The 20,058-nt window shown below is 42.8% G+C and overlaps 1 protein-coding gene across 6 annotated transcripts in view; it reads left to right on the top strand.

The window, feature by feature from the left end:
• Positions 1–14,597, top strand: part of sema6e (sema domain, transmembrane domain (TM), and cytoplasmic domain, (semaphorin) 6E) — a 130,594-nt gene extending 115,997 nt beyond the window's left edge. For all 6 annotated transcript variants that reach the window (XM_024385820.2, XM_024385819.2, XM_024385823.2 and 3 more), the window contains one exon: positions 10,814–14,597. In XM_024385820.2, the coding sequence (XP_024241588.1) occupies positions 10,814–12,180 (1,367 nt within the window). In that variant the 3' untranslated portion in view covers positions 12,181–14,597. The remainder of the gene's footprint in view (positions 1–10,813) is intronic.
• Positions 14,598–20,058: the final 5,461 nt, after the last annotated feature.

Below are 20,058 nucleotides of genomic sequence, written 5' to 3' on the forward strand. Positions count from 1 at the left end.
GGTGTATTTTATACTGATAACAAGTTCAATTAATACAGGCCATTAATACAGGTAACGAGTGGAGGACAGAGGAGCCTCTTAAAGAAGAAGTTACAGGTCTGTGAGAGCCAGAAATCTTGCTTGTTTGTAGGTGACCAAATACTAATTTTCTACCATAATTTGCAAATAAATTCATTAAAAATCCTACAATGTGATTTTCTGGATTTTTTTCCCCTCATTTTGTCTGTCATAGTTGAAGTGTACCTATGATGAAAATTACAGGCCTCATCTTTTTAAGTGGGAGAACTTGCACAATTGGTGGCTGACTAAATACTTTTTTGCCCCACTGTATGTGTGTGTGTATATATGATGCTATTGGTTTCAGTTAAGGAACATCGTGGAAACTTCAGAAGAGATGCAGTATAGGTAGAATAGGGGTCAAGAAACTCTGGTCCTGGAGGGCAGCTGTGGGTGCAGGCTTTTGTTCTAGCTCAGCACCAACTGAGGTTAATTTGAGAAGAGTCTAGTTAGCTCTGATGTAAGTTTATGGCTAGCCTTGAAGCAGGTTTGAAACATATTTGGCACAATAAACAAACTATTTACCACAAGCTACAGTAATAGCAATTCTGAAGCACTCTAGAATTGCATCCCAACTGCTTTTGTTTATATTTTATGTAAGGCCTACACAAACGCAAATACAGGGTGACATGATTCATCCAGCTACGGATAGAAGCAATGTATTATATAAAGACTATGACTGACCAAAATACAAGTACAAGCACCCCTTTTGAGACCTCGCTGTTATGAACATTTCCAGCGATCATTTAGCTGCGGTTCGACCCTATGTTTCCATCAAGGGAGAACGCCTACCTCCCTGTAGTGTCAGAATGCTTCAACCTACGCAAACACACATTATTTAGACCCAGCTTTTAGACCTCCCTATTGTTTGTTTTACCAGTGTTACTTCCTGCTTAGCTTATTTTAAACAGACCTTCTCCGGAGTTGTCCGCATATTCAAATTCACATGTGTGGGTAAGGCGAAAAAACCCTTGCTAGCAGCTAATTTAGCCAACAAGTACAAGGAGAAAACTCGATAATAGAGGCAAGCAGGCAGGGCTCTGAAACTCATTAAAGCACTAGGAGAAGAGCAGAGAATGAACTCGGGCTGAACTTCTCTTTGCTGCTGAAGAAGGGTTGGTGTCAGTTCCTTACTCTTATTTATATCTCAGTGGATCGAGGAATATAGACTTCCCGTCAAGCCATAAATACAACTCAACTCTCATATCACCTCTCTTCTTGATTACGACAACATCAGTCATCCTATGTCGCTAAATTAATTTTAAGTTGTGCATTATAAACTCAAAAAACATGGATAGTTTAGGCATATCAACAATCCTATGCAGCATTCTCCTCAAGCTGGGTGTGTACATTAAGCTATTCATCATAACCAGGAAAATGTTGCCCACCTCACTAAAGTGCCTCAGTCACAGCTGTTGCAGCCAATTTAGCATCACTACTAAATAAAGGTCACTTTACCTAGATCACTGTTTCCTTTAATTCCTCTGCCTGAATTACTCACTCTTTATGAAGGCTATGATTGACATCAGGTTTGACTATGAAAACACACACTGTAGAGCTCTGTACTGTACACCTCCCCACGGGTCATATACAGTACATGCACAATACTACATCTTTCCATACGCAGCAAAATGAACACCTCAAAACATGCACTATACTGAAGTTATTCACATCATGTTCTTGCCTGTCTGTCAACATTAGGGGCTAGTTTCCCATTCACAGATTAACCCTAGTCCTTGGACAAAAAAAAGCTGATGGTGATTCTCCATTGAGCATGCTTTTAAATCCAGCACTAGGCTTAATCTGTGTCTGGGGAAACTTCCTATATGTTTACTGTCACCCTCAGGTTCAGAGTGCTTAGTGTCACCATGACATTTTTATTATCATGATAACACAATGGAGACCAGAGTGTTAGTCAACATCAGAATGTTGAGTGTCCCATTGACGTTTGGGCCCACAGTGTACAGATCCACACACGCAGTTGTCCTGACTCCTAACCCCGACCCCTTACCCCTTTCTGTCTCCTCAACCCTTGGGGAATAGTTCTCTATTAACCTGCTTGTTTTTCGGTTGGACTAACCCTTATCTGCCTCCTTTGTTGAATCCTCCTCACCTTCTCTTCCCCTTTTCCCCATATGACCTCTCTACCCAGTTTCAAAGCCTATGACTGAAACTTTGCTTTGTGTGTTTTTGTTGCCTAGAAGCAGTTGTTTCTCTGTGGCTTTAGGCGTGGGTTTCAGGCCACTGTTTGGTAAAGCTATGGTTCCTCCAGAGCTGCTTTTCTATTCAGACAGTTAATTTGTTTGTTTAGGGAGTTATGTTAGGGATTGGCTCTGGAATACAGTAGCTTTACCAGGTGCTGAATGGTGAATGTCCTCTTTATCTCTTTATTTGATTCCTGATGCAATTGCATGTAAAAATGTGTCCCACAATGCATGTAGTGCCATGCTTGATTTGATTGTGGATGATGAGGCTATCAATACTTGAACTATGTCTGTTCCAAAGCTGTTTGAAATGGAAAATGTGTCTTTGAACTGTATTATTGCTCATGTTTTGACAGATAATATCTTGGTTTTCAAAGTCAGTGTTGAGTGATGTACTGTACTGAGATATTATGGCAAATTGGTCTCTACTTACCAGGTTCTAAGGTATTGTACGTTATTTGTAATGCGGGATACCTGGAGAAAATGGATGGCCTTCCCTTCAGTAAAATATATATTTATCCGACCCTCCCTGAATGCTTGGAGAGAAAAAAACAAGTGACCCTCCGCAATACCCCGAATAATAATTAAAATATTAAGTGGATATCAAGAAACATGCCTAGCGTTTACCCTCACTCCAAAGACAGACAAGAGCCTTAGATACTGTATGCAGTTGTAGAAACTGTTCTTCATTTCGCAAGCATCACAATGCAAAGTAGCCAGAAGGTTGTGGATTTGCAAACCACCACGGATAAGGTGGTGGTTTTTCTACGAAAATGACCAGCAGAATATTTTTTTTATACCACCATCGAGCATGACAATGAATGAGCACATGCTGCAGCACCGGATTTCTATTCAGGCTATTGTTAAAGAATAGGATATATTGGCCTCCCGAGTGGCGCAGTGTCTAAGGCACTGCACCGCAGTGCTTGAAGCATCACTACAGCCCCGGGTTCGATCCCAGGCTGTGTCACAGCCGGCTGTGACCAGGAGACCCATGAGGCGGCGCACAATTGGCCCAGCATCGTCCGGGTTAGAGGAGGGTTTGGCCAGCTGGGATTTCCTTGGCCCATCGCGCTCTAGCGACTCCTTGTGGTGGGCCAGGTTCCTGCAAGCTGAATATGGTCTCCAGTTGGACGGTGTTTCCTCCGACGCATTGGTGTGGCTGGCTTCCGGGTTAAGCGAGCAGTGTGTCAAGAAGCATTGTGGCTTGTTTTGTAGGATGCATGGCTCACAGCAGTGATGCTAGACCTTCGCCTCTTCCGAGTCCGTAGGGGAGTTGCAGAGATGGGACAAGACTGTAACTACCAATTTGGATATCATGAAAAACGGGTAAAAGTACCACAAAAAAAGAGGATAGTCTAAGTTTGGAACAATGCTAAAGTATATCAACTGTTCAAATGTATTGCAACAGAACCAGATACAACGGAAGTATCTGATCATCAATGAATAAGAGAAAAAGCCATTTATTGTTTCATTGTTTATACCTGCCACATAACAGGTAGGCCATATGCACTTGTAAAAATAATAATAATCATCATTTGGGAAACTACCATTTACTAATTTATTGTATTTTATTCCATGATATTGTTGTTACACTAAACCCTCCTGACTGAAATTTCAAAAGCATGACGCTCCCCCATTTTCCTCCAGGTAACTATTGTGTACATTTCGATCTCTCCATTCGTGCCATTTTTATTTTTTATTTTTACCAGTATTCAACACAAGTCTCCTCAGTGAAACCTATTGATGCTCTACATGCATCAGCACACTTCTAATACAATGCCATGTTCATTAGCACTATTTTTCAATTGGAGTGAACCAGTTACATTACAGCGTATCATATTACCTTGTGTGTGCATAAATCAAGCTGCATCCAATTGGTTGGGCACTGATGTGTAATATTATGCATATTCTTAATAATGAGAATACATGATTGAACTCATTCACACGATCACAAAGACCCCCTCTCGCAAACACTCACACACCACACACACTCACACAGAGCGTTAACTCTGTTCATCATTACCCAAGCATCAGCTATTTGAACTGTCAAAGTATTCCGAATTTTAGTTAGCAGACTCCTGTTCGTGTCTAATTTTGAAAACACTCTCAGTGCTTGGAGTGTTGCAGCCGATGATTTGTTGTTGTGTTTTCCATGGCAGAAAATACATCTCTGGCATTAGTTGGGGTTAATGGTTGCCTGCGAAGCCTGGGGCCATTTTGACTCATTGCGGCACTATGGAATGAAGTACCCTTTAATGGAACTATTACATTCTCCCCTCAGCTGTAGAGAAACAGAAACTAATTAGGCTATTTTGGAACATCTTTACTTGACGCAGATATAGAACTCAGGAGTCGTTTCCCATGCTTAGCTACAGTGCCTTCAGAAAGTATTCACACCCCTTGACTTTTTCAACATTTTTTTTTTTGTGTTACAGCCTGATTTTTCAAATGGATTAAATTGAGATTTTTGGTTCTTTGTCAGTGGAATTGTGTTTTTCAAAATGTTTATAAATTCATACATTTTAAAGCTTTTCATCTTTAAGGACTGGGGAGTTTTTCAGGATAAAATGAAACGGAATGGAGCTAAGCAAGGCAAAATTCTAGAAGAAAACCTGGTTCAGTCTGCTTTCCACCAGACATTGGGAGATTTATTCACCTTTCGGCAGGACAATAACCTGAAACATAAGGCCAAATCTACACTGGAGTTGCTTACCAAGAAGACAGTGAATATTCCTGAGTGGTCACGCTACTGTTTTGACTTAAATCTACTTGAAAATCTATGGCAAGACCTGAAAATTGTTGTCTAGCAACAATCAGCAACCAATTTGACAGAGCTTGAAGAATTATGAAAACAATTATGGGCAAATGTTGCACAATCCAGGTGTGGAAAGCTCTTAGAGACTTACCCAGAAAGACTCTCATCTGTAATCGCTGCCAAAGGTGCTTCTACAAAGTATTGACTCAGGGGTGTGAATACTAAATAAATTAGATATTTCTGTTTTTCATTTTCAATACATTTTGCACACTTCTAAAAACATGTTTCCACTTTGTCATTTTTGGGTATTGTGTGTAGATGGATAAGAAAAATAATACGTTTGATCCATTTTGAATTCCGGCTATAACACAACATTCAAAAGGCACTCACACATCTGAGCAATCTTTTTTTGCAGGTGCATGGTAACAGTTGAACAAGATGAAGGAAAAAGGAAATAGCAGAGCTCTGACGAAGGCCGTGTGGCCGATACATAAGATTATGAAAGATCAGTGATACTATCAAGAGCAGTGTAGCAATACTTTCTGAAGGCACTGTAAGTGTGATCTTGAGCAGTGAACTTTTCCATTGTGTCAGTAATCTTTAAAGGGATAGTTCACTCTGAAAACAACATTGGAATTGTCCCAAAGTCGAGCTGTCTATATTCCACACAATAGTTCGGCATCAGCAATCAGGATTACCATAAACACTGTAGTGTCCCAGTTCAATAATCGGTTGATGTCCAGTTTATCCAAAATCCCTGATGCTCAAGACCATCCATTTGGCCATCAACACTGCAGATGGCTAGCTGATTCTATGGTGCACATGCTGTAGAATAAAAACACAGCTAGACTCTGAAACACTGCTTAGGTATGTACCGTAGTAGTTCAGTTGGAGCTAAATGAATCTGTATGATTTTATGTAACTATCGGTTTTAAGCATCTCAGAGAAGGAGAGTCAAAGGTGAAAACTTCTGCTTTCCTTGTTTGTGTTTCACTTCTTTTGTTTTTGTTTGTTTTGGAGCCATTTAATCACCTGCTGAAATAGCACTTCACACTCCAGAATCGACACGTTCTCAACTTTGGCTCCTCGCGCAACCCATACCTAATTAGTGAAACGCAGAACAGACTCCAGGTTGCGTATAGCTTTAGCTTAGTTACATAATGCACATCCTTGTCTATTTTTACCATTATGGATATAATCGCTCAGTGTTTCTCTCATGCAGCGCTATGAGAGCGTCAAGCGGGGGCCTTCTACGTACCAAAACACAGCTGCTTCTGAGAGCGAGGCTTCAAAACCCACCAGGCTGACAATCTGTCACTCACTTTGACACATCTCTCTCTCCATCATCATCTCCCAGCCTCCCCCTTACAATCTGCTCCCTGCACATTCTTTCTCACACTCTATTTCTGTCACTTTTTGTCCCCAGCTTTCTGCCACATTCTATATCATTTTATTTTCTCTAGTTCTCTTGCTCATCTTTTTTCTGTCCTGTTCCGCTCTCTCTTTTCTGTTGCCTGGCAGTTTCTTACTGAAGTTATATTTTCTCTCCCTACTGTATCTCTCTCCGTCTCTCATCCTGTTGAGCATGAATACATCCAGCTGCCCCTCCCTTTCTGTCACCATTTCTCTCCTCCTTCCCTCCTGTCCACTCTCAACCATATGTGTGTTACCCTTTTAGAAGACCTGAGAGTTCTTAATGTGTGTGTGTGTGTTCCTGTTCTTCACACATTACACGTGTAGTACGCCTCTGTTCAACCATGCTGAACCCACACTTTGGCTAAAGATAGTGTGACAACTGAGAAAAACAAACATGGAAAAACACTCAGTTATTAACATTATATAAACCATTGAGAGGAGGTTGTTATTGTTGCTTTGAGTAGCTTCAATTATCCTGCGGCATCACATATCTTTATATAACACACCTATATTTTACAAACATTTGTATGCAACCTCTACCACTACACAGGTGCAGGCAACTCCAATTAATGGTCACATGTTATGTTAAAGCAAAGCTCTCAAACCTTTTTGTCTCACCTCTTTATCAGAGGTGTCATACAATATTGGGTCATAAAATGATTCATTTGACCCTTTTTGAAGGTATTTTCTTTCAACACTGTATTGAGGCAATGCATTATACCTGCATGATACCTCCTGCATGATATGCCTCCTGTGTGCCATCTAGCAGCACACCAGTCTCCCACATGCCATGATTCAGTGGGTATTCATTTCACTGTGACCATGCCACCATATGTCACGCATACGGCCCGATTGAGTCATCCACCCCAGCCCCAAACGTGTTGTGACAGGTTGTGCGTGGGGTTGGAGATCTGTGTACCTCCGCTGTGCATTTCCCCACTGTGGCTCTTGACTCATAACTCCTCGGCCATGTGGAACCCTTCAATAGTCATAGGGTCCTGGTCAGGGGGCCCAGATGAGTCACAGAACTGGGAGCTGGGAGCCACAGGGAGGCTGGGGGAATCCGCACAGAGACATGGGCATCCTGACCTGTATTATTCATAAAACACCCATACTGCCTCGGCTAACTGACACACTGGCCTAGGACAGATAGGATAAATGAAGCACCGCCATGCCAAATTGGATGCAGTCTATCACAGTGCCATCCGTTTTGTCACCAAAGCCCCATGTACTACCCACCATTGCGACCTGTGAACTCTCGTTGGCTGGCCCACGCTTCATACTCATCGCCAAACCCACTGGCTCCAGGTCATCTATAAGTCCTTGCTAGGTAAAGTCCCGCCTTATATCAGCTCACTAGTCACCATAGCAGCACCCACCCGTAGCACGCGCTCCAGCAGGTATATCTCACTAGTCACCCCCAAAGCCAATTCTTCCTTTGGCCGCCTTTCCTTCCAGTTCTCTGCTGCCAATGACTGGAACAAACTGCAAAAATCACTGAAGCTGGGGACTCATATCTCCCTCACTAGCTTTAAGCACCAGCTGTCAGAGCAGCTCACAGATCACTGCACCTGTACATAGCCCATCCAACTACCTCATCCCCATACTGTATTTATTTATGTATCTTGCTCCTTTGCACCCCAGTATCTCTACTTGCACATTCATCTGCACATCAATCACTCCAGTGTTTAATTGGTATATTGTAATCACTTCGCCACCATGGCCTATTAATTACCTTACCTCCCTTATCTTACCTCATTTGCACACACTGGCATATAGACTTTTTCTACTGTATTATTGAATGTATGTTTGTTTATTCCATGTGTAACTCTGTGATGTTGTATGTGTCGAACTGCTTTGCTTTATTCTTGGCCAGGTCGCAGTTGTAAATGAGAACTTGTTCTCAACTAGCTTACCTGGTTAAATAAAGGTGAACATTTAAAAAAATAATAATAATAATTACGCCATAGAAATACAATGGATATAGCACTTGAATGGATAGAACTTACTATTTCAAAGCAGCACGTCAAACATATTCTATGAATTTAACTTTATCGCCAGGAGAATGTGATAGTACAGTATATTGCATCTCTCTATAGGGGAATGGCACCCAGTATTCTACTTACTGATGTAGAGCAAATGGCCCAATTGATAGTGATAGAGAGCTTTGCAGTGCTCTAAAAGCCTTTACTTCCTGATAGTGCTGGGGGAGCGACAGGGAGCAGACACTTTTCCTGTAACTTTGTGACCTACATATAACTTTCCATCAACGCCAGGTAACGAGACACTCGTGTCGGCAGCTACTTCAAGACTGAGGAACGAAGTCTTGTTTGATGCTAATTCTGCCACATATTCTCTCTGTTTGTATTAAGAGGCTGTCAGAGAAAAACGGTAATGGTGACAAGTACCCTTTAGAGTTACTAGCAGAGTGCCAGGAGCTTCAAGGCTGATGCCTGTGCTCCTCTATTGACACATCGAGGTTTTCCCTGTTGTGCTTTTGCTACTTTTATAGATTCATGATGAGTTTGTGCTTGAAGCTGCAGTGGAGCTTTGTTACTCATTTCCTCAGCCTACAATGTGTGCACTGCATACCTGTTCTCCACATACAGTATATACCTAAAGACATACTGTGTGTGTACCTGTTCTCCACATACAGTATATACCTAAAGACATACTGTGTGTGTACCTGTTCTCCACATACAGTATATACCTAAAGACATACTGTGTGTGTACCTGTTCTCCACATACAGTATATACCTAAAGACATACTGTGTGTGTACCTGTTCTCCACATACAGTATATACCTAAAGACATACTGTGTGTGTACCTGTTCTCCACATACAGTATATACCTAAAGACAAACTGTGTGTGTACCTGTTCTCCACATACAGTATATACCTAAATACATACTGTGTGTGTACCTGTTCTCCACATACAGTATATACCTAAAGACAAACGCACACACTTGACCTAAGAGCATTTAAAAAAAAAAAAATGTTTCCAAGGACATTCCGTTTTCTGTTCTGCGTGTGCTGTAGATTAATGCGAGTTATTATTCACATCTCCCTTTCCCTTATAAATTAATGAATATCTTTCTTTCAAATGGTATTGGTATGCTGCCTGCATTTACCCTCACAGACTCCAGTTTTCGGCCCAGCAATGTTTTCCTTATTCAGACAGAATCATGTATTGGCAACCTATTTGAACAAAACCCATTTAAAGAAATTATGAAGTGACACTGCTGTCATTGAAATTGTTGTACGAGATGTTTGATTCCACTAAACGCCTAATTGTAAATTCCCTCAGTGAAATTCCCTTCTAATCAAGTGCCCTCACTCTGTTAAAGCTGAAGCATGTGGCAGCTCTTTGTAATTTCATCGAAAGAGAAAAACCCTTGACAAGTCTCTCTTAGGTCCAATCACTTAAATCCTCCTCCTCATCATCATCTTCAACATCCCATCACCACCATTACGTCTAAAGCTGGTACTATCATTGCCCATTACTGCCTAACCTGAGCTCTAATTGCGGGATGAAATTAGCCTGTTTGGAACACCTGTATTTCTGCTCCTGGGTGGCCCAAACCGACTCCCCAGACTCCCCCGACTCCCCAGACTTATAAATTTCACAGAGACTATCATTAAGGTTGGAGAAGTGCCTGACACCACAGATGGCAGCAGCCTTTGTAAATGAGCTCTGATTGCGAGAAAGGTGGCGAGTACCACTCCTCCTGTTGAATCTCAGATGACATTAGGCAAATATAGTGGCAGGGTCACACCATCCAAGGGCGTTTTCATAGTGTTGAGATAACCTTGAGATTTTGAGGCGCTTAGTTGGGGCGGTTCAGATGTTTTCCCAGACAACCATTTGAATCAGTCAGACTCTCGTTCAATTAAAGAGCGACTTATTCTATGATTGGTCGAGTGGTTATTCTTATTCTATGGTTGGTCGAGTTAGTTATTTTTGTCAAGTTCATTGCAGATGCACTCATTCTGATCCATGCATTTGAAAGCACAGCCAGTGTGAATGACATCAGACTCCTGCCAGTGCACCCATCAATATTTAAAACCCAAACTCATTTTGGAGTTGATTTCTCACTGACTGGGGAGCTCTTGCGCTCTGCCACTCTTTGCAGTTGGCGACGAAAGCGGAGGTTTTGGCAAGAAATACTTTATTGATTCATTAACAGAGAGGGAGGCAAGCCAAGAGGCTAGTTCCAACACCTCTGCAATGCTGCTTTCCACATAGTAGAGCTTCTGTAAACACAACCAGTCTTTTCCAGCTGCTGCCTGCTTGGCCTTATAGAAATTATAGTATCTTCTAGGTCTCTGGTTTTATTACACTAAAGACCATTTTGTTCTCGCTCTCTTTTTCTGTGAAGGTGTCCGAGGGCCTCCCGAGATGGAGAAGACCAACCACAGTGTCCACTACACCCTGCTGATTGCCTGTGTGCTGGTGGCCTTTGTCCTTGGAGCCTTCCTCTCAGGCTTTCTGGTCTCCTGCTACTGCAACCACACTGGCCACAAGACCAAGAGGCTGGCCAAGGACCCAGAGGCCCCCATTCCTCACGCCCTGTCCCTACGCAGCCTGGCTAAGCTCAATGGCCTGCTGGAATGCCAGAACAAGGAGGATAAGATGGAGGTGTCCTCGCCCAAGCTCTACAACTCCTTCTTCCAGAATGGGAAGGAGCATCATCAAGGAGCACCCAGACGGAACGGTGGTCACCACCCAGGGATGTCCATGGGAGACCAGGTCCACCCCCATCACCTACACCACTCTTCGGAGCTCTCGGGTCTGCCCACCCCAGACTCCACCCCTGAACTGCCCATCAAGAACATGAAGGCTTTCAAGAACCAGTGGGAGAAGAACCAGAACTGCAACAATGCCAAGGAGCCCAAGTCCCACAACATGGGACAAGGGTCCAGGCCCAGCTCAGGCCAGCTCCACCAGCAGATCTACCCCTACTCTCACAGTTTCTCCAATGGGCAAGCTCTGGCCAATGGGCATGCCTTAGTCGGTGGACCCCAGCACCTGGAGGAACGCAAGATCCACAATACCGAGCGCATGTTGGTCCAGCAGCCTTACCCCTGCTACTCACAGAAGGTGATGGAGGTCACGTCGCTGGATGAGCTGCTCAAACACATCCACGAGGCCAACGCCAGCAAGAACGCCCAGGTCATGACCTCATCCGGCCTGTCAGCCAGCGGCGGGTGCCATGGGGGTCAACTAGCCTTTGCCAACCGTGTCCAGCCGCACATCCCCGAGACGGAGTCTGCGCCCTACTACAGCTCATCCACCCTGCCCCGAGACAGCCTGTCCCGCCGCATGGACGTACCTCCAGACATGCCCCATCACCACCAGTCCACCCTGGAGCGGAGACACTCTTCCCAGAGACACTCACTGATTACCGCTGCCACTAAGATTGCCAACGGAGGGGGTGGTGGAGGGATGGTCCACCGACAGCAAAGCTTCAGCCAGCGTAACGGCCACCAGCACCAACCGCCCCCTATGCTTGCTCGAATGAACTCCACCGGCAGCGCCTGCGAGATCCACTACCCGCTCATCCCCAACGGGTACCTGACACGCCAGCAGAGCTACAACGGAGAGCAACAGGAGGATACCGGAGGATACCTCCACCGGGGGGCCATAGTCCGCCGGACCACCTCCCTCAAACCCGATGTCCCTCCCAAACCCCTCTTCATCCCTGCCTCCTCTCCCGTCAACCAACAGGGAAACTTCAACTACTGAGGAGAAAGAGGAGAGGAGAACAGGACAAGAGTGACTGTGCCTCGTCCTCTCCTCTCAATGGCTGAAAAGTGAAAGACCTTTATGAGAAGACGTACCCTGGATAATGTGGCAGCCATTCTTGCTGTCGACAAACCTCAAACAAACGTGTTATTTCCCCCTTTTTGTCCAATGAATATCTTTGTACCATATTGGTATTGCTCAGCTACTTGCTTATAGAAGGTGAGGGACTGGGGTTGGTGAAACGCGACCCCCTTACATTATGCTGCCAATGTCCTCAGTGTGGATTTACCATGCAACTTAGTTATGGAAGGGTTTGCCATCAAACATCGGACAGCTTAAGATTCAATCTAGAGCTTCTTGCGATACCTATGAAACTTGCTTTTGCTTACCTTTTCTTATGTAGTGTTGACAAACAGTCCTGATCCCCCTAACGTGTTTCTATATATGCATGTGTGTGTATATATATGTGTGTTTATATCTACACCGTATATGTATACATATACATATGCAGTATATGTATCCTGTGGAGCGACATCAACAAAACTCCTTTTAAAGGTAGCTCTGTCTTTTTGCCTTACTTTGAAACTGAACCCATTATGTTGAAATTCATTACTGGTTGGTGTTTGGCATCTGAAATAGAAGTTCTCGAAATGAGGCAAGGCCCTGCTTGCCCCTGTTTCAGCATGGTTAGTATGTGGAAGGGGAATAAGTCATCATTTACCATATTAACACGTTCATGATGAATTTGCACATTCAAAAAGAGAGTCAAGCTGGTGGATACTGACAAGCAAAGGAAACTACTCAAAGCAACTATGCTAGGCGTCTCTCTTTTTTGAAAATGGATACCAAGGCCTGAGAAGCCGATGAAAGGCATTAATACAGCGGGGTCTATGAAGTAGGGCCTACTACAATTCCTAAAGAATGTTTTTATCACATTGGTGCTTAGTTGATCCTCATGAATTCTAATATAATTATCATGTATCATACCCAAAGAGGACCAGACACTCAACCCCCAATGAATCAGGATCAAGATCAGACCATCCGCCCCCAAAAAACACTCTTAACATGGTACAGACTGCAGTTATTATAATTATTCACTTTGTGGCTATTGGTTGTAAATAAAGGAATAATACTAGCCAAATGTTAATTGTATGTGTAAATGTGTGCCTTATTTAATATAGTATGTGGTATGGGGTAGGGGTAAATGCAAGGCGCCAAGATGCTATATAATAGGTGTTAGATTATTATTATTTTTTATGGTCATCGGAATGTGTCATATATCTATTGTAGATTTGTATTTCTAACTAGGGTTTTTGATATCCCTGAACTGTGAGCCTGCCAGCCCTGGCATAGCGACTACCACAGCTTGAGGCTGCAACTTTTTTGTTTGCCTCCTTTTCATGTGTTTTCACTGGGTTAGCTTTTTCTCTGATTGCTAACTTTACCTTTTGATTGTTTGTAGCATAGCAGGCTACTCAATAGATTAAAAGGGGCCGATATCAGTCCCTCAGATGTTAAGATTTTTCAGGCTCTCTGATACTCCCTACATATCACTTGGTCTCAACCTCAACACCACAGGAACACCACAGGAACACCACAGGAACACCACAGGTAGCGGAAAAGATCCAAAGGGTGGGATTTGGTGGTTTTTTTCTGATCAGAAGATGTTGAAATGGTTTTAGGTAGAAATGGAATGGACTCCCTGATCGATGAGTGTAGACCGGAAGGGACCGGAAGCGTCTGCCGGGCGTTCTCCTCAGGGAGAGAGGGGGAAAGCAGTCAGATCGGCCTCAGAAATACCACTCCCACTGGAACTCTGTTGTTGCACTTTCTGGGCTACTTCATGGGTTGCTGGATTCATGATCAATTATTTGAGAGAGAAAAACACTTGTATCTGAAAAGAGTATTTATGCCCTAGATTCCTGAAGCTGGTCTGACCCCAAGTTCACACACTTGAATTCACCATGGGACTGACCGATATATACATGAGCTAAAACTACAGCATTTGTTATAGATGGCTACATTCTTGCGTTTTAGGCAAACTAGTTGTTTGGATGCAACACACACATAAGTAGAATGCTCACAGACATTATGGATCACTCCCATTACACATGAAACCAGTATTTTATTTGAATGTGACCATATCTCATAACAGGAAAAGGGCAGCTACAGTACTTATTGGTGAGTTGAAGTGAAGTTTATTTGAGTTTGCTTTGAGATTGTATTGGAAAGGGAATGGTCTATTTGACTTTTAATAGCTATCAGTATTGCACAGAGTGTAAATACATTCTCTTGGGGGGGAGGGCTCTCGTTGATTCATGATGTTTTCATTCTTTGGGCGCTTATGAATTTGGTTTCACAGAATACCATTGTATGTCTCTTATAATAGAAATAAATGAAAATACATTGCAAGTGTGTCACTGACTTTGATATGTGTCACATTATTCTCACATAGAAGTTACCTGTTTTATGACAAAAATATTGAACTTTATAAACCATTGTCAAGAGTAGGGTTGAATTGCGGGAACAGATTTACCGAGACTTCCCGCCCAAACCCACTCCCTTTTCCCCGGGGTAAATCACTGCAAGAACACAGTAAATTGTAATAAATCATTTCTATCAACAGCATGACGTGAAATTGAACTGTTACATTATATCTGGCTAAATCTGGCTTCTCACTGGCCTTCTCTCTACTATCTGTATGATCAATCATCAACGCTCAGGGTTGGGACCGAGCGCGTCTCAGTAGGCTATGGAGCGCAGTCCACAGAGCGCAGTCCACAATGCATTATCTCATCATGGTAACTTATTTTTCTCGTGACAAGTAGGTCTACATTTGCTGCAGCATAGCCTATGCCACAGTAGGATAATATAAGGACTGAATGCACATCTAATTTACACATCTCCATATTTTGGGTTTCACTTTTTAATTGTAACAATACTTTTTTATATATGTGAAGCTGCAGAGTTTTTTAGCAGCCTATCACTCTAATATAATTACTTTAAATCAGTGTATACTTGAGCACTCGGTTTCCCCCATCTCCATCAATTTCATTCAAATTGCATCCCAAATAGATCATCCTGTTCAAGACTTATATGTACTTAACAAAAATATACGCAACATGCAACAATTTCAAAGATTTGAATGAGTTCCAAGACATTCAAGTAAATCAGCCTATTGAATTAAATGAATTACCCCCTAATCTGTGGATTTCACATGACTGGGAATACAGATATGCATCTGTTGGTCGAAGATACATGTACCTCACAATTGGCCCAGCGTCGTCTGGGTTAGGGAGGGTTTGGCCGGCAGGGATATCCTTGTCTCATTGCGCACTAGCGACTCCTGTATCGGGATGGGCGCAGTGCACGCTGATCAGGTCACCAGGTGTACGGTGTTTCCTCCGACACATTGGTGCGGCTGGCTTCCGGGTTGGATGTGCGTTGTGTCAAGAAGCAGTGCGGCTAGGCTGGGTTGTGTTTCGGAGGATGCGTGGCTCTCGACCTTCGCCTCTCCCGAGTCCGTACGGGAGTTGCAGCGATGAGACAAGACTGTAACTACTACCAGTTGGATCCCACGAAATTGGGTAGGAAAAAAAAGAAGATACATGTACCTTTTAAAAAAAATGTTTTTTTTGGATCAGAAAATCTCCTTCGTATAGAGTTGATCAAGCTGTTGATTGTGGCCGGTGGAATGTTGTCCCGCTCCTCTTCAATGGCTAATGCGAAGTTGCTGTCTGGAAATGGAACATGCTGTCATACCCGTCGCTCCAAAGCATCCCAAACATGCTCAACGGGTGACATGTCTGGAGAGTATGCAGGTCATGGAAGAACTGGGACATTTTCAGCTTCCAGAAATTGTGTACAGATCCTTGTGACATGGGGCCGTGCATTATCATTCTGAAACATGAGGTGATTGCGGCGGATGAATGGCACGACAATGGGCCTCAGGATCTCTTCACAGTATCTCTGTGCATTCAAATTGCCATTGATAAAATGCAATTGTGTTCGTTGTCCATAGCTTATGCCTGCCCATACAATAACCCCACCACCATGGGGCACTCTGTTCACAACATTGACATCAGCAAACCCCTTGGCAACACGACACCATACACATGGTTTGTGGTTGTGATGCCGGTTGGACGTACTGACAAATTCTCTAAAACAACATTGAAGGTGGCTTATGGTAGAGAAATGAACATTCAATTATCTGGCAACAGCTCTGATGGACATTCCGACAGTCAGCATGCCATTTTCACGCTCCCTCAACTTGAGGCATCGGTGGCATTGTGTTGAGTGACACAACTGCACATTTTAGAGTGGCCTTTTATTGCCCCCAGCACAAGGTGCACCTGTGTAATAATCATGTTTAATCAGCTTCTTGATATGCCACACCTGTCAGTTGGATGGATTATCTTGGCAAAGGAAAAATGCTCACTAACAGGGATGTAAACAAATGTGGAAAAAGTCAATACTTTCCGAAGGCACTGTATATAGTTAGATTAATAGATCTCCTAGCCTACCTTTTTCAGGTAATACATTCAGTGTAGTATAGCCTTTTAGCTAATGAATGAATGATGGATTATGCATAAGTTTCTCATTTATAGCCTCTTGCTCAATACGCACCTGCGCTCTGCTGGCCTCTATCCTTAAACACTCATTAGTTCTTGGAGTCCCAGGAAAAGCTAGACTAGAATTGCTTGAGGGGTTTATTTTTATACTTTTTTGGCATTTCTTATACTACTAGACTATTCGAAGAAGAATGCAAGCTCTTTGTTTGCTGAATGTTAAATACAGCAGCCTATAGAAAGAAAATAAGAGATTGTGATGGTGGTCGGCTATAGCAGTTATTTATTCACCATTCATTCTTGACATGAATGAAAGCCATCTGCATTTTATTCTAGTCCTATATTATTCAAGCATGTCATAGCAATGATAAGGACAGCTAAAAGTATGTAACTCTCAAAAGCTAGGAAGCAATGAAGCAATAGAGAAAAAGAGGACATAGGCTAATACACTCCTTGCGTCAGCCTACTAATTTAAAAAAAAGTAAAATAGACCCTATTATATTTCAAAATCAAACTCGCTAGCCTATAATTGTAACTTGTAGACTGCATGCACTGCACCAGCATCGCATGTTCTCTCCCATCTTCATGCTTTGAACAAGTGTGTAATTCCAGTCCGTATAATACAATTCAGTACAGTAATACAGTCCACACTCAAAAAGAGTAGCCTTCTGGAGCTTGTTTAATTTATTTACCCAAGACAGAATAGCTACATCTATGGGCTTTTATGTTTTCTGTCGTGCGTAATGTGAGGTAACCTATATATTTTATTTTACCTTTATATAAGCAGGAAGTCACCATAGGTCATGTATTGGATGACTGCACAGTCATTTAGGCTTCTTTGGGCTTGGGCTCATAAAATGTATTTAATGTAGGGCTAATAAAATATCTGTAGTGTGTGGCACATCCGGATTTAATTTTCATGCCAATCGAAGCTCGAATCAAATCCAGACATACCGAATGTGTATGCTTTAGAATGACACTTGTGTTTTTGGCAGGAAATGCTGGGTCACCCAGAAGAAAAGTGATTTATTTTAGGGATTGAACATTTGCAAAATACCGGGAAAATATTCAACCCTAGTCAAGAGGACTGTTTACATGTGTTGATGTGACCTGGGATTGATGTCTTGGCTGTTACCTTCTCTATTTTGTTGATGAGGTACAATACTGCTGTGCTGAAAATGTTTGACTTTGGCTCCTCCTAACAAGCCTGTATTGATTAACGTACATAATTATCCTCAGTGCCTGTTGGGTAATCATGACTGCATTAGCATGGGGGTAGTGGTGGGAGGGAGTAGGGAGTCAAAAGGCCCCACTCACACAGGGGTGAGGCGTTCATTTATTTAATAGGAGTCTACTGTTGTGGTCAAATAACTTTTGGCCATGACTGTACTTTTGAGAATGTGAAAATGTATATTTGTGTCAGTCTGCTGCCTCAGTTTGTATTATGGTAATTTGCATATACTCCAGAATGTTATGAAGATTGATCAGATGAATTGGAATTAATTGCAAAGTCCCTTTTTGCCATGCAAATGAACTGAATCGTCAAAAAACATTTCCACTGCATTTCAGCCCTGCCACAAAAGGACCAGCGGACATCATGTCAGTGATTCTCTTGTTAACACAGGTATGAGTGTTGACGAGGACAAGGCTGGAGATCACTCTGTCATGCTGATTGAGTTTGTATAACAGACTGGAAGCTTCAAAAGGAGGTTGGTGCTTGGAATCATGGTTCTTCCTCTGTCAAACATGGTTACCTGCAAGGAAACATGTGCCGTCATCATTGCTTTGCACAAAAAGGGCTTCACAGGCAAGGATATTGCTGCCAGTAAGATTGCACCTAAATCAACCATTTATCGGATCATCTAGAACTTCAAGGAGAGCGGTACAATTGTTGAGAAGAAGGCTTCAGGGCGCCCAAGAAAGTCCTGCAAGTGCCAGGACCGTCTCCTAAAGTTGATTCAGCTGCGGAATCGGGCACCACCAGTACAGAGCTTGCTCAGGAATGGCAGCAGGCAGGTGTGAGTGCATCTGCACAGTGAGGTGAAGACTTTTGGAGGATGGCCTGGTGTCAAGAAGGGCAGCAAAGAAGCCACTTCTCTCCAGGAAAAACATCAGGGACAGACTGATATTCTGCACAAGGTAGAGGGATTGGACTGATGAGGACTGGGGTAAAATAATTTTCTCTGATGAAACCCCTTTCCTATTTTTTGGGGCATCCGGAAAAATGCTTGTCCGGAGAAAACAAGGTGAGTGCTACCATCAGTCCTGTGCCATGCCAACAGTAAAGCATCCTGAGACCATTCATGTGTGGGGTTGCTTCTCAGCCAAGGGAGTGGGCTCACTCACAATTTTGCCTAAGAACACAGCCATGAATAAAGAATGGTACCAACACATCCTCCAAGAGCAACTTCTCCCAACCATCCAGGAACAGTTTGGTGACGAACAATGCCTTTTCCAGCATGATCGAGCACCTTGCCATAAGGCAAAAGTGATAACTAAGTTGCCCGGGGAACAAAACATTATTTTGGGTCCATGGCCAGGAAACTCCCCAAACCTTAATCCCATTGAGAACTTGTGGTCAATCCTCAAGAGACGGGTAGACAAACAAAAACCCACAAATTCTGACAAACTCCAAGCATTGATTATGCAAGAATGGGCTGCAATCAGTCAGGATGTGGTCCAGAAGTTAATTGACAGCATTCCAGGGCGGATTGCAGAGGTCTTGAAAAAGAAGGGTCAAATATTCATATATTGACTATCAACTTCATGTAATTGTCAATAAAAGCCTTTGACACTTATGAAATGCTTGTAATTATACTTCAGTATTCCAGAGTAACATCTGACAAAAATGTCTCAAGACACTGAAGCAGCAAACTTTGTGAAAATTAATATTTGTGTCATTCTCAAAACTTTTGGCCACGACTGTAGACGGCCCTTGAAATAACTTATGGCTTATCAGAGACATATCACTTAAACCACTTTGCACCTTAATGAAAGAGCTGTCCTTTTAAATGTATAAACCTTATTTTGGTGCTTTTAACTGCAAAGCTAGTTTATCTGATGCAAAGTAGGCCTACACCTGTGTGACTTGAATTCATATGGGAAGACTGTTTTTTTGTGTGTGTCTAGTCTTTGAATTGAGGTGTATGAGAAAGCCTTCTGGCCTCAAATAAAGGAATTTCACCCCTGGAAGTTCATGTGAAACAAATTCGATCAGAACACCACCTACACTTGTTCTCCTGATGAGAAAAATCAAACGCCCCAAAATAAGTCACTGTCTGGCAAATTCCAGAACTAGATTGGTCCTTCA

The sequence above is a fragment of the Oncorhynchus tshawytscha genome, linkage group LG23 (genome assembly GCF_018296145.1).
Source record: "Oncorhynchus tshawytscha isolate Ot180627B linkage group LG23, Otsh_v2.0, whole genome shotgun sequence".
NCBI lineage: Eukaryota > Metazoa > Chordata > Actinopteri > Salmoniformes > Salmonidae > Oncorhynchus > Oncorhynchus tshawytscha.